The 16,655-nt window shown below is 40.0% G+C and overlaps 1 protein-coding gene across 1 annotated transcript in view; it reads right to left on the minus strand.

The window, feature by feature from the left end:
* The window catches only part of ARHGAP20 (Rho GTPase activating protein 20), a 179,090-nt gene extending 166,017 nt beyond the window's left edge, over positions 1 to 13,073 (minus strand). Inside the window, exon 1 of the mRNA XM_089666179.1 lies at positions 12,825 to 13,073. Within this exon, the coding sequence (XP_089522305.1) occupies positions 12,825 to 12,926 (102 nt within the window). The 5' untranslated portion in view covers positions 12,927 to 13,073. The remainder of the gene's footprint in view (positions 1 to 12,824) is intronic.
* Between the last annotated feature and the right edge of the window lie 3,582 nt (positions 13,074 to 16,655).

The raw sequence follows: 16,655 nt of genomic DNA on the forward strand, positions 1-16,655 counted from the left end.
TTTAGGTACCGTACAGGTTGAAGCTGTCACCAGGCAACAGGCCAGAACAGCTGGTGATCCAAATGCAATACAGTGGAGTCACGATTCTCCTAGTGAGGATTTAATTACTGCCCAAAAAGAAGACCCAATAATTGGCTTGTTTTATAGTCATATAGAAGATCCCAACCAAAATCCCATAAATAAGGAAGTATGTAGTGGGAAGGAGGATTTACGTATCTTAATGAAATCCAAATCCCAATTCTCTTTATACCAGGGATTGTTGATACGAACCTCAAAGGGTGGCGTACAACAATGGGTCGTCCCACTTAAATTTAGAGGTTTGATGCTACAGCATGCCCATGATGCTCCCACTTCCGGTCATCGTGGAGAGAAGATCACGTATGAGATCCTGCGGGATTATGCCTACTGGCCTCATATGTTACGTGATGTGAAGGAGTACTGCCAAGGTTGCCTAATATGTCCCCAATTTCAACCTACCAAGCCAACTCACAGAGCACCTCTCCAGAAGAGGGGGATATGTATGCCTTGGTCAGACCTTCAGATGGATTTTATTGGGCCAGTAACAAAATCTTCACGAGGAAATCGGTATATGTTAACAGTTACATGTTTATTCACCAAGTATGTCGAATGTATACCAGCACCAAATAACAGCTCCGAGACATGTGCTGCATTGTTAATAAATCATGTATTTTCACGTTTTGGTTTACCTCAGAGGATAGAGTCTGATAGAGGATCGCACTTCACTAGCGAAGTGATGGCCAAATTGTGGAAAATTTTGGGGGTTAAAAGGAAATTGCATATCGCCTATCGGCCAGCCTCTAGTGGTGGTGTAGAACGATACAATCAGACCATCGTTAATGTCCTTAAGAAATTTGTTAAGGAAACAGGCAAAGATTGGGATGTCAAGCTCCCGCTGGTCCTGATGGCGTTGAGGGCTACTCCGAATACAGTTACAAAAATGTCATCTTTTGAACTGATGACAGGTAGACGGATGGTACTGCCCCAGCACTTATTGTATCGCACTACAGATCAAAATTTGATCAATGCTACCACCACACACCAGTACATAGAGGATTTACGTAAACATCTGCAATATGCTTTTGCCTTTGCCCAGCGAAATTTGGAAAGAGCTGCAACTAGTGCTAAGACATACTATGATCTCAAAACCTCCAAGAAGGAATATGAGATTGGTGACAAGGTCTATCTATACAACTTCGCAAGAGACCAGATCAAAGAACGGAAATTCCTTCCATCTTGGAAAGGTCCGTTCTCTATCATTGATAAAATCTCTCCGGTCGCATATAAATTGCAGGTTACCCGGTATGGTGAAATCAGTGATAGATGGGTGCACATCAACCAATTACGTGCTTGCCATCCGAAGTCTCAATTGCAGTTGTTGGAAGACTAAACCCACCAATTCCTATCTGGAGATATTGAGATCATTCTTAAACTTCCTTTAAACACATAATTCATATTTTGCCTTACAGGATCCAATAATATAATTTTATGTATATCCAATACTTAAACTATTCATTTTAATAATTTAGAAAGGAAGGCCCAGACTATGACCAGACCGGCGATCGGAGGTGTCAATGACCGGACCCTAGAAGGAAGCTATAATGTCCTGTGGGAAAGACCAGATGCCAGAGATCGATCCGGAGACGATAACCTGATGTCCCAGGCCACCAAGGGCCAGTCCAGAGGAAAAGACCCGCCTAGGAGACCGTCTAAGAGACCTGTCGTGCGGAGGACCCATGGACCCCAAGGTGGATGTGCCAGGCCAGGCCGGCCTCATCACAAGACCAGGATCGTCATCGGAAGTGTCCATCTAAAGACGCCGAGTCAAGTTGAGGACCAACCAGCATCACCGCTGCCATTTTATTATCGGAAATTTTTTTTTTATTATTTCATTCCCTTCACCGGAGAAGACGAACAATCACTCTAGCCAAAAGCCTCACTCATGTTTTTCGATACAGACACCCCTCTACGCGTGCCTATACCCCAAAAACAAAGGGGGATTTTGTTGTGGGCTTTTGAATCATGTCTCAAGAATATGACTTTTATCAAGACATAATGTTATATAGCAAACAGCTCAGCAGAACCGTATGTTAAGAGTTAATTTTGTCTTGGTTGAACCTTCAAGAATTCTAGTTAAAGAACTGAAGAGAACAGGGAATTAAGACTTTTCCAAGACAATGGGACTGTTTAAACTGTCAACAAGGACTATTTGTATATGGAAGTGAGAAGAATGCACCTACAGAAAGTCAAACACATAGGACTCTGACTTGTAAACATTTCAACAATAATGAGACGGGAACTCAACTGTTTGAAAGCTTAACCAAAACCTGTAGAGTGTGATGAACCAACAAACCTCTGAAACTATTACCATCTACTATTGTTCACCAAGGGTGAAAGCATTAACAATTGTTTACCATGAGTCCAATACAAGGGCTAGGCAAACAGAGAATTTTTTTTCCCCTACACAGAGGAAATGTTGATGCTGAAACCAAGAGGTGAAATTCAGGACATTTAAGTCTAAAAGTTCACTGTATATCATTACAAAAATGTACTACAGAAACAGATTATAAATAAGATGTCATAGACTTTAAAACACCATTAAATACTCAGCAATGGGAACTATATATATCACTAACTTGAGTATTGAGATGATGGGAAGTAAGATGTATTATAAACTAGCATTAGTTACATGTCTTATCAGGAAACAAACAGGATGGTATTTCAAATAGGAATAACTGAATATACACCTATATTCCATGGTCCCTATTTAGAATAATATAGGTATGATCACTGCTATATCTGGAAAGAGCCGTATATTTTATTCCTGAAATTACCTGAAGATTCCACCCAAGATATGAGTCATCTCAAATACTCACATTGTTCTGTGATACATGACCGCCACCTGGCGGGCAGGTGAGAAATAGCTTATGCACACACATTTATCAACTAGCCAATCAGGAAGCCTGGTGGGAAGGTATCTTAGAACAATGGACTAGTGGATATAAAAAGCCCATGTACTTTAAAAGATAAAAAGCCTCATGAAAAAAAAAAGAACCCTCATAAAGACCTCATGGAAAGACCTGACATCTGAAGAAGATCTCTGCTGAAATAATTACTCTTCCATCTTTTCAAACTTCCTAAAACTTTAAACCTCTAATCTTATAACTTCCTACATTCTCCCCTATTGAATCTATCACTTGCCTATATATCAGTCTAAAGGCGTTCCACTGCCAGCTAAATCCACGGGAGAGTTGCCTAGTCTGACGTCCGGGTGTGGTGAGATGTTTATTTGATTTGTATTAATCACTTTCTCTGTTGTGTAGAATCATAAAAATTACCGTAGTGTATTACAACAATATTGGATAGTTAGATATATGTAGTCAGATACTGTGTTACTGTTAAAAAAAAATTGTTTATTGCCATATTATAAATTTTTCCATATTTCATAATTTATTGAATATTAATAACCAGAGTATCATATATCAAGGGCTTACTTCTTGCAAGCCTATGGCCACGGCGTGTAAGAATATAACCTTTGAGATATTCGAAATTATTAATTATTAATAAATTTAATAAATATCATATCATTTAAAATTGTGATTGATGTAATTAGTTAGAGACCTTATTATTGTGTCTTACATTGGTAGGATATATTTTTGATTGTGTGTACCAATATTCATTTATCACCAGTCTTCTGTGTTTTGTGTTAATATATATATAATTTTTGTACATAAATAAATTTTTATATTTATCTATTATAAGGCAAATTTTGTGTGTATGGTACGAAATCATATTGGCTAAAAGAATTCAAGGTATAATAATAAGTGGTGATCAAATTATCAAGGTGTCCAAATTATTGGTTTACTAAATATTTGCCGTATTTTAACGGCTGGAGGCACTGTAATATTTCATCTAAGGGAAAGGGACACGCCCTTTATAAATAATATATCCTTACATAAACCACCACAACAGCATGAGAGGAGGTGACTAGAGAGCTAAAGAGCAGGAGGTCGTGTGAGGGACAAAGAGAATGATTAGGTTGGTAAAGTACAAAAGTATACTGCAAAGATGTGAAAAGCCTTCGGCTGGGTTCACATCTGTGTGTTGCATTGTATTACTTTGACCTTGATGTTCATTGTGTTAAAGTCCCTCACCAGGCACCAGAAAAAAATATCTTTGCAATGGGGCCTCACTGATGTTACATCTAGAGGATTAAAGTGATTGTAAACCTTTCTTTTTTTAGGTTTATACTTACCTGCTCTGTGCATTGGTATTGCACAGAGTGGACCCTTTCCTCCTTTTCTGGGCTTCCCTGACAGTGCTATCCACTTCTCTGTACTTCTCCTTTTCTCTGTGTGCCCCCCTACCAAGCAGATTGCTATAGGGTACATGTGGGGGCTTGCTCCTGAGTCAAGCTCTGTATGTCAATAAACACACACAGCATAACTCGGCTCCGCTCCCTGCTCCCTCCTCATATGATTTGACAGACAGCCACAGGAGCCACTGTACCCAGCATGGAAGCTGGAAGAGGGGAGAGAAGACATGCAGCCACCAGGCACAGCACTGAATTGATAGAGGTCTCGGATAAGTGTTGGGGGGGGGGGGTAGAATTAGAAGGTTTTTTACCTTAATGCACTCTCTGCATTAGAACCATTTTAAGTTAAAGGAGGGGCGTTCAAATCAAACCAGGACTTTTGAGAATATATAATAAAAGAACAAATTTCAAGGAGTGGACACTGCATTTATATTTCGACATACCCCCCCGATAAAGTTTATACACTTATCCCAGTGTTTAACTAATGCCTAGAAAGCTTTGGCATTGAAAGATTTGTCAGTACACCTGAACCATCCTAGGACAGCCTGCCTCACTTCGTCATCAGTGCTCAAATGCTGACCACAGAAAGGTGTCTCTTTTGCAAAAAGTTATACATCGATTACCCAGAATCAGGCGTTCCACGTGCTGAATGTTCACAGGAATGACTGCTATGGGCTGGGAACCACCACGGCGGCGTTCATCACTGACAGATGTACAGCCATCTTTGAAAAGTTCACAACATTCAAATGTCTTACTGCGGCTGAGCGTCTCATCACCATACTGTGCTTGAAGTCTTCTTTAGGTATCTGTGGGTTTTGTGCCTTCATTCACAAGAAACTTCATCATCACCCGCTGTTCCATGCATGCACTAACACTATTGTCTGCCATCTTGATTAACTATCTCTGGACTGGCCTGCGACATGTGTGCCACCTATCAGTAATAGGACACACCTGCCACTTACTACTGCGTGTAGTACCACCATGCTAGAATCCCTTTTCATACCTGTAAAATTAAAATTCCTGGTCTGACTTGAACGCCCCTCATAATTTAAGATATTGTAACCAATCTCCGAAGCCTTTTCTCTAAGGAGCTCCAGCTGGTAGTCACATTCTGACATTACCACATACAATGCAGAATGAATATTTCTGCATTGAGGTAAGTGAGGACGGCCCATCCACAAGCTGGAGTGTTGGAGACATAAGGTGAGAGCCGTAAACCTGGTGGTGTGAGGGATAAGGCAAGTATTGAAACTTATTCCTCTACTCCTAGAATTAATCCTTGCAATACAGAGAGGCCCAACTTAAACTGAGTTTTTTTTCTATCCTGGAATTCATCTTTAAGGCAGCTGATTCTTTCAAATGGGAGGCCAATGCACCTAATCGCGGCAAAAACCATACCTGACCCTTTACAGAAACGTAAAGCAATTGCCTTCAAGGGATCAGGAAGAATTTAATTTTTCTACACTAGAGCAAACTGGACCATGCTTTATAGGATTTTTTTGGCCTTCCTCTGGATCAGTTGTAGGTATAAGAATCTGTATATGACATTTTTCTATTTATTTTTTCTATTACTTGAACTAAATGCCTTTTTTCAACCTAACTATGTAATGTATGGCAATGTAATCATTTGTTGCAGCGCACTACAGCTTACAGTGCCTTGAAAAAGTATTCATACACCTTGAAATTTTCCACATTTTGTCATGTTACAACCAAAAACATAAATGTGTTTTATTAGGATTTTATGTGATAGACCAACACAAAGTGGCACATAATTGTGAAGTGGAAGGAAAATGATAAATGGTTTTCAAAACTTTTTACAACTAAATATCTGAAAAATGTGTCGTGCATTTGTATTCAGCCCTCCTATGTCAATACTTTGTAGAACCACCTTTCACTGCAATTACAGCTGAAAGTGTTTTTGGGGATGTCTCTACCAGCTTTGCACATCTAGAAAGTGAAATTATTGCCCATGCTTCTTTACAAAACAGCTCAAGCTCTGTCAGACTGGATGGAGAGCGTCTGTGAACAGCAATTTTCAAGTCTTGCCACAGATTCTCAACTGGATTTAGGTCTGGACTTTGACTGGGCCATTCTAACACATGAATATGCTTTGATCTAAACCATTCCATTGTAGCTCTGGAGGAGCTGCAGAGATCCACAGCTCAGGTGGGAGAATCTGTCCACAGGACAACTATTCATCGTGCACTCCACAAATCTGGCCTTTATGGAAGAGTGGCAAGAAGAAAGCTATTGTTGAAAGAAAGCCATAAGAAGTTTGCGAGAAGCCATGTGGAGGACACAGCAAACATATGGAAGAAGGTGCTCAGATTAGACCAAAATGGAACTTTTTGACCTAAAAGCAAAACGCTATGTGTGGCAGAATACTAACACTGGACATCACCCAGAACACACCACTCCCACAGTGAAACATGGTGGTGGCAGCATCATGCTGTGTAGATGCTTTTCTTCAGCAGGGACAGGGAAGCTGGTCAGAGTTGATGGGAAGATAGGTGGAGCCAAACATAGGGCAATCTTAGAAGAAAAACTGTTAGAGTCTGCAAAAGACCTGAGACTGGGGAGGAGGTTTACCTTCCAGCAGGACAATGACCCTAAACATACAGCCAGAGCTACAATGGAATGGTTTAGATCAAAGCATATTCATGTGTTAAAATGGCCCAGTCAAAGTCCAGACCTAGATCCAGTTGAGAATCTGATCTGTGGCAAGACTTGAAAATTGCTGTTCACAGATGCTCTCCATCCAATCTGACAGAGCTTGAGCTATTTTGTAAAGAAGCATGGGCAACAATTTCACTTTCTAGGTGTGCAAAGCTGGTAGGGACATCCCCAAAAAGACATGCAGCTGTGCTTGCAGCGAAAAGTGGTTCTACAAAGTATTGACACAGGGGGGCTGAATACAAATGCACACCACACTTTTCAGATATTTAGTTGTAAAAACTTTTGAAAACCATTTATCATTTTCCTTCCACTTCACAATTACGTGCCACTTTGTGTTGGTCTATCACATAAAATCCCAATAAAATACATTTACGGTTTTGGTTGTAACAGGACAAAATGTTTAAAATTGTAAGGGGTATGAATACTTTTTCAAGCCACTGTAGGTGCATTGCCTTAATGCACTGCGGTGCCATTCTACATTAATGGCATTGCAGTGCACCAACACACATTACCACACCACATGAGATGAGAAGCAGGCCTTTCAGTTCATTTCCTTTAGAAAGCAGCCCAAATGGAATTCCTAAATTGTTTACTGAATGATTATATTTGTTGCCAGGAGTCACTCTTTAACACCGTGGCGCTACCCACTAGACAAACACGCTTTCCCTGGGTACTTTAATTATTCTTTTAAGACAAGAAGATGCCTTGTAATTTGGTGCATAAGCTGGTATAACCAGTTCTCCTAACAAGTATTCTTGACACATCTCGCTGAGTTATGACATACATTGATCGGAGTGTCTCACAAGGATCTTCCTTTACTGCACATAACAGACAAAATAAAAACTTTCCTAGTTATGATGTTAATCACCTTCTGTAGGTTGGCTGCAGTCTGATGCTAAATTGCTATAGCACAATGCTATACTGCAGGAATTGGAAAAGTACTAACCCATGTATGCTCTGCCTTTGATCGGGGTTTGGTAATACATACAACTGCTCGTGGAACACCAAGGTCACTGAGTCCAAGCAAAAATATTACCTCCATTAATTTGCCAGATAGATAGATAGATAGATAGATAGATAGATAGATAGATAGATAGATACTGTCAACTGCCATGGCAGTGTGAATAAGGCAGAGCAGATGATGGAAAGCAATCAAAAACAGCTTTCTGAAGTTCAGAGTGGCCAAACCAATCCATGATTGTTTTTGAATAGTTACAATGAAATACTGTGAACCTCTGAGGCATTATTGTAATTAGCTGGTGAATCTCAGAACATTTGCCCTGCAGATTGAAGGGTGAATGACTGGCAACTGAAAGCAATTTCTTTCTACAAATTGCTCTACAAATTTCATTTCAAACTGTCAATTCTTTAAAGCCAACTTTTCAGTAAAATGCAAGGTCTGCTTTTTTCTGTAAAAATTGCTGCATAATAGTAGTTAGAAAATGTACCTGTAAGGGAAAAAGTTAGATAATATACTTACCTTTCCCTTGTCTTCCGAATTGCAGGGTGTGATGTCCTTCAGTGAGAAGTACCGGAAATCATGTAAGAAGACAATCCAGCCCAGTGTAAGGGCATCTTCTCGCAAGAGTTGGCATCCTGTTCATTCTCAGGATCTTGTCGGAAGTAAAGTGACATCTCCCACTCCCAAGCAATGCAAGTGGAAGACAGCTGAAGGTAAGAATACAGTCTATCTTTTTTTTTCCAACAGGTACATTTTTCAACTAATATTATGCAGTAATTTTACAAGAGGGGGCCTGGATCTTTTATGTGAACCTATCATTTTATTTAAAAGTGTGTTTTGAATCCTACTTACTGTCTATATATGTTGCTTTGCAATGTGATCAATATGAACATTTGCTTGTAAAATAAGTATTATGTTATTTTAATCCAGATTAATATTTATTGAATTGAAATTGTTTCTAAAACAAATTTTAAAAAACCTTATTTGTAGTGCATCTGATCAAATAAATGTGTACGGCAGTTGAGCACATTGAGAACGAGCGGCAGAAAGTACACGGGTCTTCCAGCGTAAGCAAAGGACAAATCATTGATAAAATCAGTGACCCTGAAGGGATGGAGGCTGGTGTCACTAATAACAGCTATACTGAACACTTCTCATACTTTGTTTTTCCAGCTGAAGAATGAATAATCTAGACATGCCATGAATGCCAGCAACGAAGACCTGATACAGAGAACTCAAAAGTAGCAAATCTGCATTACAACATGGCGCACAATCTAACAGAGCAATGTGATGAGGATGGTAAACCAATCATTCACTGCTTTATAAATTTGCCCCCAAATCCCAAACTTCATCTTTGCTTTCTTGAATACATTACATGATTTGCAGAAAGAATAAGAAATAGACACAGCCCTTGACAATTATCTCTGCAGTTCACCACGTGTAAAATTAAAAGATTTCCCTTTAAAACAACCATGTCACCACTTGGGCAAATTCAATCTATGTAGACAATAAAAATGAGAGAGGTTTACCATCAGTGAATACCCAAGCCGCCTGCACACATGGTGAGTGCAGACATATGGTGCAGTGATCTTACACTGGCTGCTTATTCCCTGAGATTTATACCCACCATCAAACACTCATGAAGAAATGGATGCTGCTCATGAAACGCGTAAAGAGAAATCCTAGTTCTACAAAACATTCTTTTATTTGTAATTTTATATTGCATTTGATATGATTTAAATAGATAAAATGGTTAAATTTAAGAAGATATTGTTTTCTTTTGTACTATTTATTGAATATACCCGAAAAGTCTCATCAAAAAGGTGCTTGTGTTACCATCAGTGAAAGATGAAAAAATGATCAGCAGACCCAGAAATTATTCACAGTTATATGCAAGTCTTAACTCCTCCTACACAACTTCAGCTTATTTCTGCAAGATGCCACCTCTCAGATCACTCTATTGGTCAGCAAAGCCAGTCATTAAGCTAAAGAATACATTGGGAGGTGCGGAAGGTAGAAGGAGCAAGGTGACTTCTACTGGAAATTTTAAAGTAGTTGCAAATTTCAGACATGAATAATGAACGAAGAAAGTGTAATTTCCCTCCACTGCCTTGTTCGTTTGCTATATGCACGAGTCATTTGGCAAGTTTTCCTGACACCAAGAGAAAAAAGGTGACGGGGAGGGCACAGCCTGTGATTGACAGCCTCAGCTCTGTTCCTATGTGCTGTGTGGGGGTGTCCCTTCCAGTCAGCTCTCAGAGCTCTCCTCACTGATGTAACTTCATATCCCCACCCCCTGCTGTACAGAGCTGAGAGATCCTGTGTACATTCTGCAATTTGAAGGTATGTAGGGGACAGACAGCTGTAGATAAACAGGTAGAACTTATATAGGATGATTTGTTTCTCCTGAGGCCAGTCACTTCACTGGGTATATGTAAAACTTTACAACCACTTTACGTTTTGCTTACAGCTTCAGCTGCCTAAAAGTCTAAATCCACTGACACAAGCTGTTCTGGATATAAGCCAGAAAATTCTTAAAGCGTATCTAAACTCAGAAAAATATGTAATATAATGCAGTTTACCAGTCCGCAGATGTGGTGGCTGCATTGGTTTTTTTCTCCATTATTTTAACCTGGGGATCCTGCCAGTGACACACTTCCTGCCCTAGGGTGACTACACACACCATCCTGTATTTATAGAGGTGATGTGCGGCGACAAACACCTCCTCCTCTTGATTATATGGAGGGAAATATAATCCACAGAAGATAGCTAGAAAGGTTGATAACATTTTATTGAGATTTCAGTTTAGAACAAGTTAGGATAAAAGGATTTCTATCAGGATCCAGCAAGTATTTTTCTGTACAGAATATGTACTAAGCCTGAAAAAAGAAAAGTAATGTCAAAAAAGGTGTGCAGAAATCCACAGCAACCAATCACAGCTATCATTGCTGAAATCTATTCAAAGATAATTACAAATTGGTTGCCTTGAAAACCTTGCACTGCCCTATTCATTAAGAAAAATGTATTCTTATGTACAACTTGTGTTAAGGAACTCTCAATGGGCCCCTCAATCAATTTAGGGGTACCTAGATGATAAAATAAGATATTTCATCTACTGGGTTACACATAACTATAGAAAATTAGTTGTAGTGCCAGTTACTGACATCCTGAGCCCTGGGTGCTACCCATAAAATCTCTGGGCACGTCTGCTGTATATATACTGTATATTGCATCTTAGATCAGCAGCTGCTGTGTATAATGCCAGATGTCAATGCACTGACTTAACCCCTGAATAGAAAAGCAGCATGTGGTGTCAATTCCCTTTTTTTCTCTTGCACAAGTCATACAGTAGAAAGAAAATGTATCAGCTAGACAAGCAAGTTTGCCATGACAATAGATGAGGATGTTAAATGTTATACCGCTACCAAGGCAATGGACACAGCTCAGGCAGCTGGCTCAGTCTGGGCACTTGTCAATACATTCCCACCAGTCTACACATCTCTGGTATTGATTATATGACATGTAATATTAAGAGCGCACAGCGAAAAGTGATGGACAACGTCCCTCAGCCAGTCCCTCTGGGGCCACCATTGAATAAAAACATCTCTAAAAAACATTTTGTTAAATACGCTCCATCTAGCCTTTCACACACTTACACGACCCAAGAAGCTGTACATAGATGCCAACATACTAAGTCTGGAAAGGTGCAGCTGTCCATGATAACACAGAGCAGTGTACAGTTTACACAGACTTGGATATGCAGCAATTCACTAATCAAACAATGCAACATCCATGTACAATGTCATATGAATGCATTCTGCCATGTCAAATCACTATCTGCAGTGCCCAGGCACAAAGCAGCACCAGGGTGCCCAATGCCAGGCAGCCGCCATAAGTCAAAGAGATCTTTTCTTTGTAAAACTGTTGAAGCCACAAAGACAAAACACTCATATTTCACTGCTAGTTAGCCATCAATATCCACCTGATAAAGCCAAAGCATTTTTTTGCATTGCCAGTTTAAAATACAACACAGCAATCTCACCTTTCATGTGATTGGATAGATAGATAGATAGATAGATAGATAGATAGATAGATAGATACATAGATACATAGATACATAGATAGATAGACGGATGAATGGAGAGATGGAGAGATAGATAGATAGATAGATAGATAGATAGATAGATAGATAGATAGATAGATAGATAGATAATGGATGGATAGACTATTGCCATGCCCAGCCATACTGTATGTTAGTATTCTAGGTCTCAGGTGGCAAGGCACATCATTGTTCTGCACAGATATAGTGCCACATGTAGCCATCCTCTGTGCCAATCAGACTGTGGATGTTGGATATAAATCAGAGCAGTGTTTCTACCTATGAGATCAGTGAAGACAACTTCATCCTGACAGTCACAGGCAGACAGTTAGTATTTAAAGCCTGTGTTCCCCCAACTGTGCCAGATGCCTATGGCAGATGATACTGGAGACTGCAGTAGCCACCAGCAGAGATGCCATGCCATCTTCTGGATCCCCCCCCCCCCATCCTGGTCCAGAAATACATTGTGCACATGCAATGCATGTCTGGCTTTAGTACCAGATGAAATGCTGTCATCTTACTATCATCTTATGAACAAAAATGTAAAAAAAAAGCACTACATCTCCGAAAAGGACAAGTATGCCAAGCCTTGTAGATGTAGATAACTGGGTGCCCCATGAAATCATGGGCTGAATTGTGCAGATACAGCAGTATGCATGCTTGGCATGACAGCTGGTATAGGCAGCCTGACTGGCAGGATCATGCCCACATTGCCATCTTGCAGCAGTGCCCCGAGCCCAGCAGAGTAGAGGTACCTTTCTGCTTTCTGCGATCCCGGATAATTTGGGCTCCCCTGTCAAGGATGAAGATCGAGCCTGCTGTCCTACATTGTCCTGTTGCGGTGACATCGCTTCCATTAAGAGGTTTCCCTATAATTCCACAGTGGATGAGTCATGGTGGGCAGGGTGGGTGAGCAGGGCATGGGTACAGCACACAGCACCCAGGCATCCCAGCTCTGTACTGAGCTCCGGCTGGAGGGAGATGACAGCTATAGAGCCCGGACCGCCCCTCTCCTCCTCCTCCTCCTCACATCACAGCTCGGTCTGCACTGGGCTCAGCGCTGCTAATCCCACATCATTACATCACAGCACACAACAATCATTACCGCCCCTCCCATACACGGCAAAGACATTTACACCTGTGACCTGCCTAGAATGCCTACTGACAGCTTGACTGACATTGCTCTAGGTGTAATTAGCGGGTGCCATTTACTTGTGCCTTCTAGACCTGTATATTGTGCTTCTAGACCTGTATGATGTGCTTCTAGAACTGTATATTGTACTTCTAGACCTGTATGATGTGCTTCTAGACCTGTATATTGTGCTTATAGACCTGTATGCTGTGATTCTAGACCTGTATATTGTGCTTTCTAGAACTGTATGATGTGCTTCTAGACCTGTATATTGTGCTTCTAGACCTGTATATTGTGTTTCTAAACCTGTATATTGTGCTTCTAGACCTGCATGCTGTGCTTCTAGACCTGTATATTGTGCTTCTAGACCTGTATGCTGTGCTTCTAGACCTGTATATTGTGCTTCTAGACCTGTATATTGTGCTTCTAGACCTGTATGCTGTGCTTCTAGACCTGTATATTGTGCTTCTAGACCTGTATGCTGTGCTTCTAGACCTGTATAGTGTGCTTCTAGAACTGTATGATGTGCTTCTAGACCTGTATGCTGTGCTTCTAGACCTGTATATTGTGCTTCTAGACCTGTATGCTGTGCTTCTAGACCTGTATATTGTACTTCTAGACCTGTATATTGTACTTCTAGACCTGTATTTATCGGCCCCGTCTTTTCCTGAATGAACACAATGCGTAATCAGTACCCATGATTCACTGTGTTCATTCATAACTGAAGCATAGTAAATTGTGTGGTTTTGTGGGGGGGGGGGGATGGAGGCCCTGTCAGGTTGGCTGCATGAAGCCCCATGGTTTCTAACAGCAGCCCTGTCAGTCACAGTTCCCTGTGCTAAGGGAATGTTATTTAACTGTCAGCCTGTGAATTAAGTGCACACAGATGAGCACACTCCCAGTTCTGTGACCGTGCCATCATTGATAGCTGCAGGTCTCAGACTAGTATTCAGACACCAGTCAGCATGGTTCTCAGTCAAATTATCAAAGCAGCCAATCACGTTGAGCAAAGAAGTTAGTTTAGGCCTGGTTCACACTTGTGTGATTTCAGATTAGTCACACAGATACGCATGACAAGGGAAATCACATTATTTTCAATTGTGCCCATTAATATCAATGCGACTCCAAGTGGTGCGATTTTGGAAAAGGCTACTTTGGTGTGATTTACAGTGCGATTTGGTTCCATTGAATATGCTAACCACATCCGAAACACAACCAAAGTCGCATCAAAGTCACACTACAAAATCACACTGAAAATTGTGTCAAAATCGCCAAGTAGTAGTGTGAACTGAGCGTTATAACCTCCTCCAGGCTGCAAATAATGCTGTGCCTCTCTCTGTATTTACAATTGCTATTCAAATGAAACACATAATGTGCAAAAAAGCATTACACTGTGTTTTTAGAAAAATGTTGACAATCTTTGTTAAAAACTGGTATAAATGAGAAATGCATTTTTCATAATATTTTGCATTTCCAAAAACATCAGAACAGTGTAAGCCTTACATGTTCTTAAAATATTTAGGTAAGCAAATTAGTCATAGAGATGTTTTCAGGTTAATCTGCGACTATTCACAATACGGACATCTGCAACGTCATCTCAGGCTTTTTTTTAATGGCCATGTATGGGGGGTGGCAGAGACATGACACCAGCTACTGTGTCTATCATACTTGCAGTGGTGGTGTCGGCTGTTAAAATGTTGGTACCCAGAACTGGGTATTAATCTTGCAGAGAAAAAGAAAAATATGCAGCATAGAAGGACAAATAGTGCATAAAAGTATGAAGAAGACATAAAGGAAGCCTGTTGCAAGAAACCACGTACAATCATGTGTAAGCAGAAGCTGAAAAAAAAACAATGTGGATTTGTGAACACAGCTTTATTTTATTTAGTATGCTTAGTGAGCCATCACTTTTCTAGGTAAGCAGTCTCCATTCCTTTGGTGAAGCAACCAATGTGTTTGTTACAAAAATCTATACCTTACTACTTTAGATAAGATACAGCTAAGTGAACTAAAGACAGATTCCCTCTTCAGTAGGGGTCCCCAAACTTTTTTTTAACAAAGGTCCCATTTACTCTCAGACTGTTAAGGGGCAAGTGGGAGTACAAATTGTACAAAATCAGTAGCAATGGGCATATCTTCCTGGGTTTAATTCACCAAGGGTTCGATGAACCTTGTCTGAACATTATAAAAAAGAGAAAACTCCTCCTAGGGTTGGGATTTTTTAGGAAATATGAGAACAAAATAATAAAATAAGAATACATTTTATTATATAATATTTAAAAGATAACACATAGTATTTTGCACATGTCAATCAAGTATTACAAAAACTAAAGTGCAGCATATATCATACAAGCATAAACTCAAAAACGAGTACCCAATGCGTTTCGGAGGCACAGCTCCTTCTTCAGGGATAACTCTGAATATAATGTGATAAGGTCTGTAGCAAAATTGAGAATATACATATTATATTAATATACACAAAACCAAAGCAAACAAAAAACTCGGCTAAAATATTGTGAGACAGCACAAACAGGGTGAAAAATTATTACCTGGACCAGTGTTGCCATGCATCACCATATCCAAATACCCCTCCTAGGGTGGAACGGGGGGAGGGTCCTATATCCCTGGGGTCTCTGATTTCCAGGGTCTCTGGGGGATATTGCACCCTCCCCTCCTCCCCCCCGTTCCATCCTAGGAGGGGTATTTGGATATGGTGATGCATGGCCACACTGGTCCCAATAATCATTTTTCACCCTGTTTGTGCTGTGAGTATCACAATATTTCAGCCATACTGATATTATGTGAGAAAAGTGTTTTATGTTTGTTTCTTTGGTTTTGTGTATTTTTTTAAAATAATATGTATATTCTCAATATTGCTACAGACCTTATCGCATTATATGCAGAGCTACCCCTGAAGAAGGAGCTGTGCCTCTGAAATGCGTCGGGTACTCGTGTTTGAGTCTCTGCTTGTATGATACATGCTGCACTTCAGTTTTTGTAATACTTGACTGACATGTGGAAAATACTATGTGTTCTCTTTTAAATATTATGTAATCAAGTTATTCTTATTTTAATATTTTGTTCTCATATTGCCTAAAAAATCCCAACCCTAGGGGGAGTTTTCTCTTTTTTATTGTATTCACACAAAGGATGTTGGCAAATCATGCGGGAAACCTCCTACAATTTCTTGTTTAAAAATTCAGCAAATCTGAACTTAGAGACGAGTCCCATTGAAGTCTATGGGGTGAATCTTGTTAAATTATGTTCATCATGAAAGCTAATAGGCAAATTACTACCAAAAAATCAAGTATGAAAACATTTTTTAAAATACTGTACAGCAGGGAGAGTCTTTTCTTGAAACCTCAAAAGCAACATTAAAAATATGCAAATCCTTTTGTTGCAGGTTGGAGGCTGTATGTGGTGTTATGGCACAGTATTATTTTCACAAACAGCC

This window comes from Staurois parvus, unplaced genomic scaffold (genome assembly GCF_062004578.1).
Source record: "Staurois parvus isolate SC_StPar_1 unplaced genomic scaffold, SC_StPar_1.0 ptg000050l, whole genome shotgun sequence".
Lineage (NCBI taxonomy): Eukaryota > Metazoa > Chordata > Amphibia > Anura > Ranidae > Staurois > Staurois parvus.